Source organism: Melozone crissalis, unplaced genomic scaffold, assembly GCF_028551555.1.
Source record: "Melozone crissalis strain CALT ecotype California unplaced genomic scaffold, PUWL_Pcris_2 ptg000042l_1, whole genome shotgun sequence".
Taxonomy (NCBI): domain Eukaryota; kingdom Metazoa; phylum Chordata; class Aves; order Passeriformes; family Passerellidae; genus Melozone; species Melozone crissalis.
In genome coordinates this window covers 7,848,524-7,868,765 of record NW_026535820.1, presented here as the reverse complement: position 1 = coordinate 7,868,765, position 20,242 = coordinate 7,848,524, and the positions used below count along the sequence as shown (strand labels likewise).

Genomic DNA, 20,242 nt, shown 5'->3' with positions numbered 1-20,242 from the left:
CTTGTTGCAATAGTAGGGGTCCAGGCAGGGGGAAGGTCCCAAACAAGGCGTATCAGGAGCGGCTGCAGGCTGAGGAGGTGGTGAATAAAATCTTACGTCCATTTCACTAAAACATCAAGCAAACTCCTTTCCTTTTCTTTTGCTCGTTAATGTAGGTGCAAAAAGGGGGGTGTGAGAGTGTGTGTGTGTGTGAGTGTATGTGTGTGTGAGAGAGAGAGAGAGAGGGAAGGGGGGGGGGGGGGACACACAAGACTGAGAAGAATAAAAAAAGAGGTGCCTGACTTCAGTAGTCAAACACCTTCCCTGCCTCACATCCGTTTGTGGTTTGTAAAGAGAGAGAGAGGAGAGGAAAAAAAAAAAAAATCTCTTCCAAAAAAGCACCGGTCTGCAGATGTCTGCAAGAGAACCCACGAACCCTCCTTCTTCTACGGCAGGGCAGGTAACTTCGAGTACTTATTGTTTCCCCCGCGCATCGGCACCGGGGCGCTCGCTCCGTGCGTGCCGCTCTTTATGGGAGTCTCGGAGTTGGTTCGCTTCTCCCTCCCTCCCTCTCGCTCGCTCCCTCTGTTCTTTTCCCGTTCTTTCTTTCTTTCTCTTTCTTTCTTTCTTTCTTTCTTTCTTTCTTTCTTTCTTTCTTTCTTTCTTTCTTTCTTTCTTTCTTTCTTTCTTTCTTTCTTTCTTTCTTTCTTTCTTTCTTTCTTTCTTTCTTTCTTTCTTTCTTTCCTTTTCTTTTTCTCTGTTTTTTTTCTTTTATTAATATTATTATTTATTTGCTTTGGTTTGGTGGAGTTGTATTTTGGTCCCCCACCACACCGAGGGCCTTGGGGGGGCTGAGGGGGAGGTGGCGACAGCAGCCGGGCCCCCGCGCACCCCCGGGGGGAGCGGGGCGCCCAGGCGTTGGAACGGCCGCCCCGAGCCGCTCGGCTCGGCTCGGCTCGGCTCGGCTCGGCCCGGCCGGGTTGGGTTGGGCTGGCGGCGGCAGGGGACGCACCGCGCTCCGCCGCGGAGCCGCCGCTCCGAGTGCGCCTCACACAAAGGGGCCGGCGAGGGAAGAGCCATTTGCGGCCGCCGGGGCCCGGAGCCGCGGAGAGGGGGCGCTCCCGCGCCCGCCATCCCGCCGCCGTCCCCGCCCTCGCGCAGCGCCCTGCGCCCGGCCCCCGGCGCCACCCGGCCCCCGCCCGTTACTATGGCACCCCCGCCGCGCCGCGGGGCCGGGCCGGGCCGCAGGGCGGCTGGGAAAGGGCTGGGTGCGCTGCCTGGGGTGGGTCGGGCTCAGAGTGCCGGTGTGGCCGCGGGTGGATCTCTTGAGGGGCCTCGGTGAGACCCTTGGACCCATTTCCGCGGACCTTTGGCAAAGTTGGGGCGACCCCTCTGCCCTGGCAGCCCTCTGAGGCTGGTGTGGGTCGCGCTGTCAGCACAGCCCTCGTCTCCAGTCCCGGCGGAGTGGAAGCTATCGCCCAGAGTTTGTGGTGGCACACATAGGCTGTGATCCATGAGCGTGTCCCAGAAAACAGGAAACAAGTTGAAAGTAGAGCGCACCCGTGAAATACCCCGTCATCTGGGGTGCACCCCAGTAATGGTGATGCTCAGGCCTGGGCACACAGGGTGACACCAGGCACAGGATGAAGGAGGGACATTTGAGGAGATGGCCTAACTGTGAGGGGAGGAAGGAAGGAGAAACGGATGGGGTAGGGAAAATTAGGAGGAGCTCAATTAGGAGCAAACAAGGGTGCTGACAAAGGAAAGTTCGGAATCCAGTGGGATGCGGGAGAGGGATTGATGAGCATAACAAGGTTTAACAGGCAAAAACAATGAAAGAAAAGGTGACTTCAAGACACCATGAGCAATCCCACTGGGTTTCCTGCTGAGTCTTCAGTAGTCTTAATCAGGGCAGAAAGGATGGAAGAGAAAGAATACAGGAAGGACACTATGCTAAGCTTAGATAATGCCCAACAGAGGAATTGTGTTATGAAAAGAAAGGAATGTCTTTTCTTCTTTAAATAAAAACGAATTACTGAGTGCCACACAAACAAGCTGAGATTATGATGATTAACAGGAATGGTTACATTTATCAATACTCATGAACATTTCCATCACAAACCAGTTAGAATTTTAGAAGATTTGTAATGCATGTTGCCAAACAAAACTGTCTTCTCATCACTGAAAAAAAATTCTACAGAAAGATTTCAAGCCAACTCAGTATTGTGGGGAGCAATTCGCAAATTTCAGGTGAAAACATCACTGCTTGTGTGAGGATATACACATACATTTACAAAGATATATAATGTGCACCTCAGATATTTTGATATTGTAGAGTCCTTCAGGATTGTGGTTAAGTCATTACTTTCTTCCATGTCTAACAACCTGCTTTCATTAAAGCTTAATTATCTGAAAAAAATACGTAAGTAATGCAAATGAAACTCTAGAGAAAACAGGTTTGAAGCAATATTCCTATTTCAGGATTATTTGATCAAAAACATCTCTGAAGATACTTGGTTGTCAGTTCAACAGAATTTAAGTTTGATGGCAATAAATGTGTTTCTTAAACGTGAAATTACAAAAGGATCTCAGTTGCTTTCTTTTTAATAATGTTTGAAACCCTTCTGGCCTTGGAGAAAAGCTTGAAAACATGACCTAGAAAAAGCTCCAGAAAGCAAAGGAAAAGATATTAACATATTAAAAAAGAAAAAAAAAAAAACCCCAAACCCTCATGATTTTTGGCATCTGACTCATTATTTTACATGTTTGGGATTAGACATTTTGAAAGTTAAAAAATCCTAAAAAAGATTTTCCTTTGCAAGAGATGTACTTGACGCCTGACAGATATATCACTGCTGCAAATGGCTGATATGTGGACCATAATTTGACAAAGTGAATGGGAGACAGATTGCAAGCTCCGTATTGAAAAGCTGCTGTTGAGAAACTTGTTATTCATGGACAGTGGATTAGTTTGCAGCCTGTTGTGGAGAGAGGTGGTAGAGATACAGCAATTCGAGATGAGCTGTTCTAGGCAACCAGTGTGTGCAGGTGCATACAAGTGCATGCAGGTACAGAAATGCAGAGCTGGAGATGTCAATACCAGAATGACCAGAGTGTCTGATAATAAAAAGTAGAGAATTAGCGTTTTATTTATGTGAAATATTACTCACTGCTGCCTTAGGAAGGGCTTCGGGTTCCTCGGAGTCTGTAGGAGTTTACAACTGTACCGTTTGCTTTGCGCAGCACTTCAAGTTATTTTCAGTACTTAATGATGCAGGCCCTGAGAGTTGTAAAATTTTTGCTGCTACTTACAGAGATGATTTAATCATCAAGATGGTAAAACACCTGAGATTTGTGGCAGTTATCTGTACAGTTGGTAAAAATTAAAGAGGTAAAAATATATATTATTCTGTTAGAACATTCTTTTGTTTTGTAGGGAACATGTTCTCTAGGGTATTCAGAATAATGCGTTTGTGGAGACCATAACTAAAATTGTTAATAATATTGTAAGTTTTGCCTTTATGGACTGAGAAAGCAAGGGCCTTTGCAGGATAATTCAATGGTATATCAAACATGGCCACTTAAGCTCATGGAAGTGCATTTTCCAGAAAAAGAAAAAAAATGTTGAAACAGATTTAAAAGAATGAATCAATTTTTAGAAGCTCAAAAGGAAGGAACATTTGTTCAGAAGGGCACTGAGTTTTTAAAGCCATTCAACATTCAAGTGAATGTCTCCAAAATAGTCTTGAAAGAGGTTGCTATACCAGCATATGAGAAGAGTGTTATTGCCTTTCTCATATAAGTAGGAACAAATGCCTCTAGGAACATGATCTTTATCTGCCAATACTAAAAAAGTTATTGTTTTAAATGCTGTCTGCTGGAGTTAGACTGTGCAGTGTAAATACTCTCCATGCAATGGAGAACTCCTATGGCATTCCTTGCCAAACAGCATTGTGGATGCAAGAGGTTTATGCAGCAGACTGGAGAACTGAGAAGGTCATTAGATGAACAAACCATAAATGGATCAGTAACTCCTCTGGGCTGAAAATAGCTGGAGGTGGAGGACATGGAAGTAGGTAATGGCAGTATTTGCCCTCAGTTTGGGCTGTCACGTCTAGAGCTGTCATTGGAGGCAGAGTACTGCCGGGACACCCCCTCGGTCTGAGCCAGTCTGGCCATTGGCACAGTCTCATTTGAGAATGCACAGTCTTTTCAGTGGCCAGGTGAACAGAATTCAGTGGAACAAGTAACTGTGTCTGATATGACAGATTATTTGCTTGTGTATCGTACTGTCTGGCCCAGCTGGTCTGTCTAGTGTGTTGGGGGGCCATCAGCAGACATAACTAATGTTCTCAGCCAAAGAGAAATAAAGTATTTTAGTTTAAAAAACAACAGTTCAACATCTTTTTGTTTAGATTTCACACATATATACGCAGCTTTATTTGAGAGCACTAGATATCTGATAATCTATTACAAAGAGCAGACTTCCTGGTCTTCCTAGAAAGAAGGAAATGTGAGACTGTGATGATGGCTTAGTATTTATTATACTTAGGCTAGGCACCACAAGAATCTCTTCATGAGGCTGGCTCTTCTTTAAAGAAAAGTTTTGTGCTGCGTATTTTTAAAAAGAGTTGGATTGGAAAATCATTTTGCTTCTTTCTTTGTGCACTGCACTTTGGTAGCCAGGAGGAACAGATAAGCTATAAGGGAACCACTGAGATTTTGCTAAGAAAATCCCTCCTGCTGAAATTTTTGATTTACTGACTAACTCACAGGACTGTTTACCATTCATAACAAAGGTCAATGCTCATCCATATCTAGATAGTAGTTAATTAAATAATAATAGGACAAAGGGTCTGTCTCTTTTGTGTGGATGTCCTGTTTCATGTTCTTAATCTGGATATGACACTTGGATCTGGGAAGATGCAAATGATAATATATTAAGATTGCAGAATATTTTAAACAATGTAATTAATCTGGTTGTTTCACCAGAATGAACTCAAATCCTTTAAGAAATTGATTCATTTTAACTGTTGACATTCTGTGTATGCGTTTATAAGTGAGCATAACTCAATGTGAAAAAAGAGATTTTCAATACAGTATAAAAACTTAATAGGTGTAATATATGTTTCAGAGTATTTAAACAGTTTGTAAGGCTACCTGATAGTGTGTCAAACAAAGTGTTATCAAATGTGTAATGAAAGAGATAGCTATTTTATTATTTTAGCTATTGCTCCTGTCCTATTTAATTTGTTTGTGGTGAAAATGATGGGCCCCAAATTATCACACTTGTATGAAAATAAATTGCTCTCTATAAGGAAGTACAAATCACTTCTAAAAGTTAAAGAAAGCCCCTGAATTCCCTTTGCTACAAAGCAGAAAAAAACCTGAGTATTGCCATATCTTCTTAATCCAAAAAATAATCCACAGTTTAACACTGGAGGAGGAATTGACACATGGGTTGAAGCCGAACTGTGTTTTGCATCTCAGAAAAGATTCTTACAACTCATCTGCCATTGCCCCCAGTAGGAATTAAGCACAAAGTATCTCAGAGAATCAAGAACTTAAATTACCATGAAAGAAATATAAAAATGTAAAATTCACCTTGCATATTTGCAGCTTTGATCCATTCCCATATGTCTCAAAGACACTGCCAGCTGGTTCAGTTCAAATTACCAAATTAAATGTGGCCTTGCAGACATGGGGAAGGTAGGCCAGTCTCAAAAGCAAACATTTTACTGGGCTTTAGATTATTTCTTGTGGTCAGAGAAACAAAGGGAAACATGAAGTTCCTTTTATTCTTTTCCTGTATTTTCTGTCTTATCAGGGTTTTTATATGAGCTACACTGTCCACATGGTATGAAGGAAGGAAGGCTCAAAAATACATCACAGTGTGATGTATGCTAGTTCTCAATTGCAAGATATACTCAACTGCTAAGGTTGCCAATTTTCCACTCTTCCACTTATCTTGTTAGAGCAATCATGAAGCATCCAGAAGTATAAGGAATCAGGAAATTTTGGTTTCGTGCTGGTTTTTTTCTGAAGTGTACTGGAGGCCTGTACTTAGAGTTCAGTAACTTAGATTTTTCAAAGGAAAGTTATGTTTTCAACGATTTATTTGAAGTTTAAAAGCTGTCTAAAGGCATTTTGGTTTCTCTTCCAAAAATTGAGGATTCATATAAGTTGTATAAATGTTGTCTGGAGACTGCATCATATACAGACGTCTTGAGAACAAACCTGTATTCATAGTTGGTACTATTAATAATACCCATCTGTATTTGCAGGTATTTTACAAATGTACATATTAATATGTCAGCTGAATAGGCAGGAGAAAGAAAAGACCGAACTGGTCACAAGCAGAGGAAGGGTCTTTATCACCAGTTTCTCCATAGCATTCAACAGGGAATTCTCATCTGCAAGACAGATGATAAGCAGGTGATTAATCAGTTTTAAATTCAGAACAATGATTTAATCATTGTCCTATTTGATGAACCTCCAAACAGAGCTGAATTGCCCCTGCATGAGCTCCCCTGACATGAAGGGATCATTACAGACTTACTTAAAACTTACAAACTTACTTTTCTGTTTCAGATGTCTTTTGCTAGAGAAGATTTTCATTTTTGTTTATATTCACAAGGTCTCTGTGAAGAGAGGGATGTTTCTTAAATCCCCAGGCAAGGTAGGTGTTTCAACAGGAGGCTCCCACCCCAAAGCAGTGGGGCAAAAAAGTAGTCTAAGTACATTCTTTTACATGGGTTTAATTAGTAGTTTAATTCAAGCTCAGAATTACAGATGTTAATAGAGAGAGGGGTCCAAACTCTGTTCTCTTTGAATACATATAAGTATAGTAAAGTTCACAGAGTAAAAAGAAAAATTTAGGGCTAGAAGGTAATACAGTTTATCTATTATCCCATTTTAATTTTTTAGGTAGAGAAAATAAAATTACTTGCTTGAATTTATTTTTCTCCCTTTGAGATTCATGATTGCTGTCATAAAAGCACCATACAGTTGGCACAGTTGGCATTTCAAGTGCAAAAGGTTGTGACTGAGGTATAGTAAAAGTATATTGGGGGTTTCCATTAGAGCTTCCTGTTGTAGCAAATAAATTACATCCCATTCACACTTGATAGGCTGAAACAGATATGCCATCTGCATGTCATCTGCAGTCAGTTTTCAAGGGTCATGATAAACTGTTAGGACTGCTGACTTGGGAGCAAAATTTACTTCTTTGCTGAGATTTTGGCATTTTTCTGGTGGATCTCGAGGAACTTCATATCCCCTTCCTTATAACTGTTATGGGGTTTTTTTTTTTCTCGATGGAGTTGTCACTCTTAAGTCTAATAAAAACTCTCTGTCTTCCTTTTCTGGGCTTTCTAGTTTGACAGTTTCATGTTATAACTTTGTTCCACAATAAAAATAAAAAAGCTCTGGGTGTTAAGGAAGTCCTTGGAAAACTGTAAGTGATAGAGTCAGCATTTACAGAATATATCACAACAGGTCTGACTGACCTTGGCAGCAATAGGAGATCACCATTTCTCATGGATGAGCTTTTCTTGAATGTCTGTCTTCTATGCTGTATAAGGCAGAAATACCTTTTCTGGGTCAAGGCTACTGCTTTCTGTTTCTCTTACTCTTTAACAGAGATTGTCTACTACTGTCAAGTATTATCTGTTTAAGGAATTTCTCTCAATCCCCTGTGTCTTGTTCTATGGTATCTTAAGATAAATCTACATCACTGGTATTATTTTATAGTCTTACACTATTTTGTTGAGGATTATTTGTTGAGGATTTTGAATGGTTTACTTTTATCACAGTCAGACTGCAAAGATTAATGTTTGTGGACATCCTCCAAATCATCTCCCTTTACTCTGGCTACCAGAGTGTAATCAACACTGTTTTTTGTTGGAATGCCCATTGTCCTTTTTTTTTTCAGCAGTTGGCAGGAGTACTAGTTGGAGGGAATGAATCGTCTACATTGGCTGTTCATCTTTAAAAATTGACTCTTCAGTAGCATGTGTAAGTATTACAGAATTAAATATACATATTTATCAGAATATATGAAACACGTGGAGGGGAACTCCCAGGCCACATTTGAAATTATCAAGTTTCTAACAGTTTGTTGAATGCATATAGATTTATAATAGCTGTGTGGAGACAGTTGCCTGACTGCATAATACGCTGATAATTAAGTAAAAACAAATAATAATTTGAAATAAAATAGAAGGAAAAGAAACTCAAACTCGTTTACAGTTGTAGAATATAGGAAAAAAACCCTCCACCATCCTCCTAAGATACCCTGCCCCTCCTTCAAGCAGTGGAATTTCCCTGCTTGAAGTTATCTTGAGAAGACACAGTTTGCAATTTGCCCAATAGGTCAGCAGGCCCAAACTACTGTACCACAGTGTAGGAGATGGTTTCAAGGCTGACAGCCCCCAGGAAGGAGGATCTGCAAGCATCTTACTTTCTTTTGAATAAAGTGTGACCTCCACTGGTCATTGTTGTATTCAGGAAAAGGGGAAAAAGTCCATCATGGAAGAAGGCCCCAAGGCATTTTGTGGCACAAAGTCTTGCACTGTCAACTGCAAGGTTCCTACTAAGTTCACTGGAGAAATATGTAATAGGTATTTACATATGTTTAAGTGGAGCTGCAGGGGGGCAGGGAGAGAGCTGAAGCATGTGCTTGCACTTGCTGAGAGTCATGCACGTCCTACATCTGCCTGCCTGTCTCTCGCGAGCGTGATTTGTAAGGTATGTGTTGAAAAATAAAAGCAAGAATAGCTGGTTGCCAAGACTAATACATACATACTTTTCCTTTATTTTTCTCACATCTGTGTTTCTGTAATCATTTTAAAAAATGAAATTATTTTAAAAAACCAACCAAACAAACAATAAACCCCCCGCCCCCAGACTGTCCAGGGCAGAATTCAATCCACAAAGAGAATGCAAACTGAAATAACCTTAAAATAGAAAGTACCTTTAAGGAGAAATGTAACATAAAGAAGAGGTTTAAGGAACCTGAGCACAAGTCATTTTTGCTACAATACATAGCCACACTGAAGAGAGTAAAGGGTAGTTAGACTCAATATTTCTGAATTTCCATGTCTTTGGGTTTAAGTCAGACCTTTAACCTTATTTGAATATAGTATTTTTTTTTGGTTTAATACATTTCATACAGAATGTATAAAGAAGATTTAATAACTGTCTCTTAGCTGTGGTTTATCTCTACCTCAGAGAAAGCTAAAATGAGTTTCTAGTGAAATGGCTGAAAGAGCATACACAGTAAGTCTTCTATCAAATTGTTTCCAGTCTTGCTGATTTGTAAACGAATTTTTAGAAAGATTCTGGCTTTCTGTATAGAATGTTAAAGTTTGATTCTGTGCCCAAAATTTATAGAAGCGAACCACAAAAAAACAGTGGAAGTCTAGCTTGCCATGTTCTGTTTTTTGAAACTCCTGAGATTACTTTGCTATCACGTGGAATTTGTGCTAGTATTTAACCCAAGTTTTACTCTCAAAAAGAAAATTGTATTATAGTGTATTACATATTTCTGGCTGTAATAGCAATTAAATATCTTGGAAGAAACTAATCAAATCCCCAGGCTTCTGTGTCTTTTTTGTTTTTCTCTTTCAGAAGTGCGTCACAGATAAAGGACTAACTTTGTGAACATACTCCTGCAGTAAAAAGGACAAAAATGAACAATTCTTATGTAATTAGTCACCCGACACAAGTGTTCCAGGATAAGATCTTCTGAAGTATCATAGCAGAAATATAAATGGAATGCTTAGAGTTGCTGTTGTCAGCTGTTAGAAATGGAAGGATTTCTGCAGCATTTCAGGTTCTCTGGATAGTAATACATCAAACTAAGGTATTCTCATGGCATTGAACTGCACAAGGGTAGTTAATTGCTTTCCTCCTGCCCCAGAAGCCAAACAGCCCACTGGCACCAATTTAAGGCAACAAAATCAGGCTGGACCAGGCTTGTGTTTGCCCTGCTTCCCTAGACTTTTGTCTGTCTTAAGTGGTATAAAGGCATTTCTTCCATTTGAATGTGCTGCAGTGGTTATTCAAATAGATGCAGTTTCCTAACATTCCAGCTCAAACACTGAAGTGCAATAAACCTGAGCTGACTGGGCATCAAAAGGCATAAACCAGCAGTGTTAATACAATCAGTCTCATGAGATCACTACTGCTGAAAACTGGGACTACAGCCCATGGGTATTATTGTGTCTCTTCCATCAGCTTCTCAAAGTGCTCTCCATGCACACCCAAAAAGGCCAGACAATTTCTCCCTTAACCTATTGGAAATAAATTTGTTGAGGTACACATGTTTCACACACAGCTTAAGGGATATGCTCCCATAATTACTAGCACTTCTTTTAAGTCAGGAGTTAGTGCAGGCACTGCATCCAGGTGTAGGGAGTTATTACTGGTTCTGCTTTGGAAACATACTCAAGTGTGCCTCTCTGCCATCTGGCATTTCTGATTCAGGAGAATATCTGTATTTTCTTGTCTTCCTTGAACATTAAAATCAAGGGTCAAGGTCTGCTTTTTTCTTTTGTACAGTTTGGTTCATTTGGGAGTTGTTCCTAACATAACAGTGCTGTGGTTTTGCAGTAGGCTTCAGCAAATTTAAATCTGTGCTGCTGCTGAAGATGGTGGTAGAGCTCTCTTTCCCTTCCTGCTCCAGCTGCATATTCTGCTGTCTCCCTGGGGAGAATGAGCATGCTTCTGACTTCAAGGTCAGCTGTGTCAGGAACCATCTGAAAATTAGTGTGTGGCTCAGATCTTAGGTGGATCATTTTGTATTTTTGATCTGGCTGACTCTGAGGCAGCATGAGAACTGATGATGAAATGAGAGGAGTATTTACCTAGGTCTGAGGAGAGGAGGGGGAGGGAGGTGGTGAGTGGGCCTGCCTCTTGGCACACTCCATACTTAGGGTAGCTTAAGCCAATAATGAAACAGCACCTAAGAGTCTGCTTGCTAAACTCAAACTCAGAGGTGCTTCTGGTATTAGGGAAGACCAAACACTGGAAAATTCCAATGTTCCAATGCTTTTTTTTTTTTTTTTTTTAAGCAATTCAATCCTTCTTCCTGCAATTCCTACCTAGCCAGGCCCATGAAACCTGTGGTATTGGTGAGGAAGCGATGCCTCAAAGTTACTCAACATGTGAGTTGGGAAGGGAGCAGGGGGACTGTGAGGGGAAAGGAGGGGGAGTGGGCGAAACACGGATGGATGGATCTGAGATTATGCTGCAGCTGAGACTGAAATAAAACTTCACCTTAAAATGGGGTGGCTGCTGCTTCTATGAAAGTCTTGGGGATAATTCATCTACCACTTGATAAATTGGCAGGGTTTCTTTCCAGGTTCTCCTTTCTATTCTCCTTTATGCTTTGTATGTGTATACATGTGTGTGAGGTATGTGTATGTAATTTTCAAGAGATCTGGCCCTTTCTTTCTCCTTGGCTAACTTCTGAAATAGAGCTGTCAGGATGATTCCAGCATTTGGAGCCATATTCTTCTTGACAGAATATAACTCTTTTTCACAGTTTTCCTTTTTTATGGCCTGAAGTCAATGGGAATATTCAATGCAACCTAAGGTCAGGTTCCTGAATTTTAACACAATTTCCCATGAGAACTAGAAGAACGAAAATTCCTTTAAGACAGGGAAGAAAAAGTGGAACAGTAATGTCAGGACAAAACACTTGTTATGTGGCTTTAAAAAAGCAGCTTGAAGAGATTTCAGATCTAGGGGGAGGTGAGCTTCATTTGATCTGTCCAGGAATTTAACAGCAGTCACAGAGTTATCAGTCACTTGTACAAAAGAGTTGAACTCTCATAGCAGCTGGCTGTGCTAGCAGTCCTGAAATTCAGTAGGCCAGCTGCAAGAAGATCCATCAAGTTAAGTAATTTCAAAAATGTATTGAAATACAACATATGCAGCCATATAAAACTATATGATGTGGCAGGATTTTGAGCAGTGCCTTAGCAATATGGCTGTATGTGTAGCCATGGGCTAGACAGAAATACAACCACTCTTTTCTAGAACATAGAAAAAGGGTTGGTTATGAGCTGAACAGGTTTGACTGATTCAATTATGTCTGATCAATTATATTATTTGATGCCTTGGAAGGCAGAGGTTGTGCACATTCAGTCAACAAAAAATTTTGTAATACTGAAAAGAAATGGTGATGTTAATTTATTTTCTGCAAAGGATGAGGTTTCATGCCTGTGCCCACCTCCACAGAGTGGAAATTCACAGAGACCTAGTTTTTATCTAGACAGAGTTTCTCATATATCAGTGGAAATTTTAGATCTCTCTAATATCAGTTGTACTTTGAAAAATCTAAATTTTCTTGTTTTACATATTTCTGATGTCAGGTCTTGCATTTTGCATTAGTGAAATAGGATGAGAATGAAGGTGTTGCTATTTACAAACTCTTTGAAGATGTAAGGTGCTGTGTATATATATATAAATCATCAATTTCATATGAGTTTGGATGTGCTAAGAATGCAGTACATTTCATTGGTGATAAAGCATCATGATCAATGAAGAATCTGAATATTCAAGTCAGAAGAGAGTATTTTATTTTTATAATGTCCCTGTATATGTTCCATTAAGAAAGACAAAATATGCTTTATTAATGTAGTATTTCAAGCTCTTTTTGATTCCTGAAATGTCAGCTGTCAAACTTTGTTGCCATCCTTGAAAACAACTAAAAAGTGAGACATTTTTCTGTTTGGAGGCACTTGCCTTCCAGTAATAACCCTATCTTACCAATGGTTTAAAAAAAAGGTTTTAAATTAAAACATTGGGTAAAAATTATATCTTATGATATCTTTTGAAGTAGAATTGCAGAGATTAAGATAAACTCCACAGAGTAAAACATGCTGTAGGTAAGAGAAGTGGAAGCAGTCTGGCCTGTGGCAAGATGAACTACAAAAAATCCAGTTTATAAATGATGAACAGTCCAATTACATTTAAGTTTTTTATGGAAAACCTATTCTGCAGAATATTTAAAGTCTTGAATGTGCCTCTGTTGATTTTGTGCTTTCTCTTAATTTTTTTAGTCTTTCCATAAAAGTTGTTTCTATTCTGTTTTCAGCCTGCTTCATGTTCCCTTGTCTTACCTCTCTATCCCTTTCCCCCTCCTCCACATCCTTTCTCTCTTTTTCATGTAATCTCAGAGCTGTTAGAAAAAATGCTGCTTTTTTTTCTGTGTAATGTTCTTCAGCTTTAGCAATTTTCCATTTCACTTCTTTCTTGTTATACTTTTTCCATTTAATATTATGGGAGAAAAATCATTCTATTTTAAGTTGAGCCAAATACACCATCACGATGTTTTGGCCCACGTTAGTTTTTTTCTTTTTTTTTTTTTTTTCAAATATAAAGTTTATTTGCAGTTTCCAGTGCTCTCCATTTGGCTGCTATTAAAGGAGGAGGAAAGGAATAAAAGCTCTTAACTTTTACCATCAGCAGAAGGTGTATCTTTACAAATGTCATTGTTTCTCGTCTCTGGTTTGTTTTGTATTTGTAGTAGCAAGGAAGCTCTGCTGGATTGTTTACACATCCTGAGTCTCACAATAAGATAACTTGTTTGTAGGATGACATTGGTCTGGAGTTAAAATGATTACAGTATATTTTAGGGGATGATGCACTCTGAATGAGTTCTAAGAAGGGAAATAAGTTGAATTATGTACTACAAAAATTTGTTAGGACAGTGTGGTGTTGTGTGGGCAGCTGTGCATTATAAGAGCTGGTTTGGAGGTAGAATGCAAGTGATTTTGAGTCCAGGACTTTTGAAATCAGAGAAGCTTTTATCAAAGGAGCACCTTCTACTACTGAAATAAACTATTTTCAGAGTAAATGAAGACTGAAGGAAACAGGATGATTAATTTTACTACTGATTTCTGTTTATTGCTGCAGAAAGCATCTTCTTACATTTAATCCATGACTGTTCTGTCCTAGCTGATACTTTTTTAGAGTTTATATGAAAAGGCTATATAAAAGTGGACAAAAATGATGACACCACTTATGATACAAGAAAGCTGGCAACTATAGTGCCACAGCATTTAGGCACCATGGTGATAGGTGCCTTAGAGATACATGCAAGAGAGACAAACAGAATGAGTCAACGTATTGCCCAATTTGCATAAATTTTTTCATAAAATAACTTGCAGTGTTTGAGAAAGAAAATAAATATTTGGTGTTTGGGTTGCTATGGTGTTGTAGTAGTGAAAAAAGCAAAACTATGAACAAACAGTCTATGCTGCATTATGAGTTCACTAAGCAGACAGGCTTCTAAGTAACAAAGTGAATATGAAAAAAGGCTTTAATTATGTAGAGGTTAGTTGTGATAACAGCAAGTGTAATGACAGCTTTTTCTGTCCTCTTCACTTAGGAAGATCTTAAACACTGATTTCAAGAAACTCTGAAGAGGGTTGTGCAGCAAGTGCTGTGAATTTCTGTATTTACTCCTTACTTTGATTTACTTCTTTGGACTTAGTGATAGAAACAGCAGGTTTTGTCAGTCTCTGAGAGCATTTCCTGCTTTTCCTTTCAGTTGGAATGAACTGAACTGAACTCATATTTTACTGTGCTTCTTTTTAATTCAGAAGCATTTTTAATAGATTTTTCAATCCAAGGGGGATGAGTGCTCTCTTTTGCATGCTCTTCTACACTAACATCTGGTTTCAGCAGACCTCTTAAACACATGCCTAAGTGCATCCTTAAATATTTGGTTGGTCATATGCCTAAAGGAGTACAGTAGTCACATTAAAGAGCAGGATATTCTTAAGTGCTTTTTTGAATAGAGACCTAAATGGGAATGAAAAGACAATTATGTACTTTTAATTGCGTGCATTAATTAGCCAAGTATATGTTTCATTTGCTAACATTATCTTTTGTAGTTATATAACTTTAAAGAATACAGAAAAGTACTTAATCCAAATTTTGTTCAATAGATGTGTTTTAATAAGTATACTTACCCGCAGTATAATTTAGCTGCAAAGGTGTTGATAAAGAATAAATGGTTGCTTCCATTCAGCACACATATTTTTCTAGTAAATGAACTTGCAATACTGAGAAAAGGGTTTAGGGGGGATAAAGAAGAAAGAAAATTGAGAAATTCATGGTAACTTTTTGGAAGACGCATCAAAGTTTAAGAATTTTGTGCCTTTGCTGCAGTGTAATTATTTTTCAATTGTTGCTTCTGACTGAGCAGGCAATAAACTAGATTTTTCTGTTAGGCATGAATGAATGAGCAAATTTAAGAATTAAGTATCCAAACAGAATAAACATGTCATTTTGTAGTTTATGAAACATTTGGCTCTGATAATGCAGCCCAGGAAAGTCATACTCTTTTCTAATGAGTGAATGGCTTGAAATGTGTTCTGTATTGCAGTCTGAAAAAAGTAGTTACTTTATCTAATTTGCAATCCTTTTGCTAGGGGCAAGGGTAAGAAATTTAGGGATGAGTTAACATATCCAGCCCTCTTATGGAACTGCATGGTAGTCTTAGAGGGAAGGGAAAAATACTGAGCAGAAATGATAGCAAAATTAGACATCAGTATTACACTAGAGTTACTCAAATTTAAGCTCAATAGAATAGACACCTGAAATATATTTTTTTAACTCTGCTTAACTTTTTCTGAAAACTCTCTCAAGAATGGTATATTTTACAATATTTTTCCTTGCAGATAACTTTAAATAAAAGAAAGCTATTCCCCAAATGCATACTTGTGTAAGCATTTGGAATGCAGTAAGTGTGTTTTCATTATGACTGAACAATTTCAGCTGTGAGCAACTATACAGCAAGAAGAAGAAAAAATGCATCTTTGGAGGTAAATTAAATTGCAGTACCCAAAGAATTGGGATCTGTCTTTTATAATTTAGACACGAGAAAACTAAAATAAAAATAAAGGTTCAAACTAGATTCTCCACTGCTTTCAAATGCCTTCATAAAAATGAAATTGAAATGGAGTATAGGGAATGACAGAACTTAAAAATATTTTTCTCTGCATTTTCAACATCATCAATGTGTACTCTGTAAAGATTCTGTCTACAACTCAAAAAGCTTTTCTAAATGAAATTCAGCAAAAAACAATGGTCTGTCTAAGCAGAAATGATCTTATCCAGGCCAGTCATTTGGATAGTGTATGGCAGTGTATTTGTGTACATCTATGTCTATGAAGACAATTTAGAGAAGAGGTAGGGAAAAGAGAATCCTGATAATATTATTTGTAAAGTATCTCTCCCCTGAATGATATTTCACCATCTAAAAGACTAATTAGATTGCATGATTACATGACTCTCCAGAGTTTTGCATCTTAGCAATAAAATGCCCACAGAGTCATTTATCATGTGAAAGGGTCAGTGGTATTTTTTGGGGTATTCATCTGGATAGATGAAAAACAAAAACTGCAGTTTGGAAATTTGTAGATACATAGACATAACCTGTGAATGAGTGATCTGCAAGATTAGAGAATGGATGCTCTTTACATGGAAACGTGAAAGGCATTTCTGTGCATAAATGCTAGATGTCTTTTTTAAAGTTCAAGATACTTTTAGTTACAGCCAGCCCTCAAACACTTCTGGATGCTTCTAAATGCAGTATCATAATGGCAGTCAAAAAAATATGGAGTGAGTCCACAAAGGTATATGGAAGTGGATTTTGCACTTCTGATTTTTTTTTTTTTTTTATGGTTTAGTTCTTTTAGCACTAACCAATTTGTGTTGCAGGCAGGCCAACATGTCACTGCTAGTGTCCTAGTTATATTCAGCAGTCTTCTTGGCTGAAGTTTGATAAAGGTATCTTTGGAGGACCATAATTTTTCTAAATGGTATGATTTTTTCAGTGAGGACTTTGGTCTTGAGTCTGCAAAAATCAAAAACTCTTAATTGACTTAAAAAATACAAACAGTGCAGTCCTTTGGGAAAGACCCTTAATTTCCAAAAACACGTCAAGCTGGACTCTACAGACAGACTTTTATGTTTAGTACTGTGAGTGCTTATCTTGCCTGATTTCAAAATACCCCAGATCAGCTGCAGGATAAGGCCAGGAGGATTTTCATCCTGAGTTATCAATGTCTTCAGTACACAGACATGTCTTTTTTGGATAATGCCAGGAGAAATGCAAATGCTTTAACCATGCATTGACCATGCAGAGCAGAGTAGTCTTTTACATTCAAACTCTATTGGAATTCTCAAAGTAAGCATTCTTTTCCCCAACTAACCTATATAACTTATCTGGTAGCTGTTAGTGGTCTATCAATTATATGTGTGGAAATTTTGGCCTCCAGCATTCCCACTTCAGAAAGTTTCCCAACTAATGGTTTCCTGAGTATGCAGGGATAAGGGACTGCTAAGGGCTTAGTAACTATGGCCTTCTCTTACAGAAAGGGAGACTTAGTTGTCTTTTGGGTATAAGGCATTTATTTTTGAAAAGTTTACTGCTTTATTTTTTTAATCAATTGATAGATCCTGAGTCTCTCCTGCTGCCGGCTGTAATCCATGTCATTCACCTTGCTACCATCTTACTTTCTCCATCTTTCATAATGATTTTTTTTTTTTTGGCAGGACAAGAGCTGGAAAATGCTTCTGCATCTGGTTTTCTTTGGGGGGAAAGACTTTGTGAGGTGTGAGGAAAGACTCATTCCCCTTTGGATTATAAAAGCAGTGCTTATAATAAAACTGTATGTTGTGGCTCTTCAGTGGATGGAGGCCTGTTCTTCTATGCATGCTCAATGCAACATAACTGTGTAGATTAAAGACTTTTAATAGTCCCTTCCTTTTGATATTTCCAGTGCACTCTCCAGTCAGTGCACTCTTCTCAGTGCTCTGACTTTCCTAGGTAATTTCTGCTGTGTGCCGTACCTAGGTCTCCCCAGGACTTCTTAAGAAATTTTGCTAGCTAAACTGGATGCCAGGAATTCTATTAAGTGGTAAATTGTCCTCTCCCCTCTCCTACCTTCTTCCCCATACCCCAACCCCCCCTCACTAACAAAAGGAATGTCTTTATATTCTAAAAATTTTTATTATAAAGTGCATTACTGGACTAGGGAAAGGCTGAAATTTCTACTTATACTCATTCTTCATTATGTGAGTGAAATTTGGAAATGCAAAATCATTCAAAAGTACTGTTAACCAAGAACTTGGCAATAGAGAATCCTGTGGGCAGAGAAACATCTTAATCCCTTTCTTCTTCAGAATTTCAGAATTTAAAAGCTTTCCTTATATTCAGTTTATTCAGTTGGGATTCCCCTTTTTTTTTTCCTGGGTTTGTCTTTAATTTGTCATAAAGTACAGATCACAACAGAGGAGCTGGGAGGTGGAGCAAAAAACATTGGTCAGAGTTACAGGGAAAAGATCTTCCATTTTTTGAAAATGCATCCAAAAGAAATTATTTTTAGTCTGTAAAGTCTGATGCCTCTCACCTAGTTTCAGGTGCCCCTGGTAAGGGACAAAAAGGGGGTCACCCTTAATTTTTCCAGTTGGATATGGAAAAATTGCTGATCTCACCTCACATTTTCTTGATCCTTCACCACTGATTGTAAGGCACTTAAGCTTGCCAGTTAGAAAATAGCTATTTTAATAAGGTTAAAACTTAGGCCTTAAGAATCATGTTTCCTATGATATTTTAATGCTAAAGAATGGAAAGAAAAAAGACTGGGATTTTCAGAAGACGTTTAACTTCCATTGATTTCAATGGGACTCTATGAATACTTTGGAACTTAATGAGGTTCCTGAGTACCTTGAGAAACTATGTCTGCAAACCTATATTTAATGTTATTTATTTTCACTGAAAATAAATAAAATTAAATATATTAAAAGCTGTGTCATACAAGAAAGTCAAAATTTGATGTTTTAGACAGTTCAGTAGCTTTTAAAATATTAAAATTTGTCCACTCATTTCCTAATAATTGGATCTTCAGTTTGTATAGGATGGTCTAGATGCACCATAAGATTCTATGAAGAAAAAGATTTTTTATAAAAATAAACAAATTCAGTCAAGAGTTGTTGGTAGTGGGAAAAGTTAAAAATGTAGCTTAATTTTTTCCCACCTGCTTATATCTTTTTTTCAGACACGAGAGATTAGGAATGGATTTTGCCTTAATAAAGTGTGCCTGCTGTGATATTGCTGCTGTTTCTAAATGGAATGTCTCACTCCTTGTGATATGAAACTCCACAAGTCCATTTTATTGGGCAAGCAAGACAATCCTTTGTTAGCCCAGAGCTCCACTGACTTCAAGAGGGTGTAATGCCAGGGTGTAGAGTCTTCCATGTAGAACCTTGCATGAAAAATTTAGCGGGATTGAGCCTGAACTTGGCTATATTTGTATTTCTTGTAGCTGAAATATGCCATCCTGTGATAACAGCATCAGTAACCTTTTAGCAGGGTATTACAGAAAGGGAACAGCGGTATGTTTATAATAAACAGGAAATTGTATACTGTTAGTTATTAATTAGCATAGAAGGACATGTACATAAAAAAATTATTAACTAAATTGGAGAGCATGTTCTTATGTAGTGCATTTTTGCTTGTTATGTTGCTAACTCTTGTATTATTATGCAAATAAGAAAATATTTGTAGAAATCCTGTATTTATGATTTAGCATTATTAGATAATTTCAGAAGGAATAGTTGGCACCTCCTTTCTTATTAAAACACTTGTGTAGTCACTGGAGTGATAAATTTTTAAAATTATTTTAATATAATAAATATAATAATTAATATAATTAATACATTAAATAAATATAAATCATAACAAATAAAATAATAATAATATAATAATTTTTGAAGGATCATATGTATATGTATTGTTACTCTAGTTTTTCCCCTATGTCATTTTTAACAGCAGTGTGGAGTGATTTTAGTATCTGTTTCAGCAGAATATTTCAACAATAACACAAATCTGTTGCGAAAGTTACTACTTGAGAAAGTTCTTGTACCTTATAAAGTTCTACTTATGAATGCAATAAGTGACATAAATATGCCAATAAATCTGACTTGATCTAAATCACCTAAATCTAGGTGACCCATCTATAAAATACTTCAGAAATGAAGTACAGGTGCATCATGAAGGTGAAGTTAAATAAGTTCTGTAGTGAGGTCTTTGATAAAACTTTATTTTGTTAATTATAAGAGGTGAAAATTAAATAAATGCTAGTTTCTGCAATGAATGAAATAATTTCATTCCAAATACAGTAACCGTAAACTTTGCATACCTAATTAATGTCTTCTTTCTATATTCAGGCATGACCAT

The 20,242-nt window shown here is 38.0% G+C and overlaps 1 protein-coding gene and 1 long non-coding RNA gene across 2 annotated transcripts in view; one reads left to right on the top strand and one right to left on the bottom strand.

Moving 5' to 3' along the window:
- Positions 1-429, bottom strand: part of TOX (thymocyte selection associated high mobility group box) — a 217,944-nt gene extending 217,515 nt beyond the window's left edge. The window contains exon 1 of the mRNA XM_054285215.1: positions 1-429. Within this exon, the coding sequence (XP_054141190.1) occupies positions 1-102 (102 nt within the window). The 5' untranslated portion in view covers positions 103-429.
- LOC128942643 (uncharacterized) lies at positions 352-18,440 on the top strand. Its single transcript, XR_008483631.1, has 6 exons — positions 352-439; positions 7,913-7,995; positions 9,610-9,844; positions 11,055-11,147; positions 15,678-15,821; positions 17,557-18,440. It is a non-coding gene; the product is annotated as an uncharacterized LOC128942643 (long non-coding RNA).
- The last annotated feature ends 1,802 nt before the right edge of the window (positions 18,441-20,242 follow it).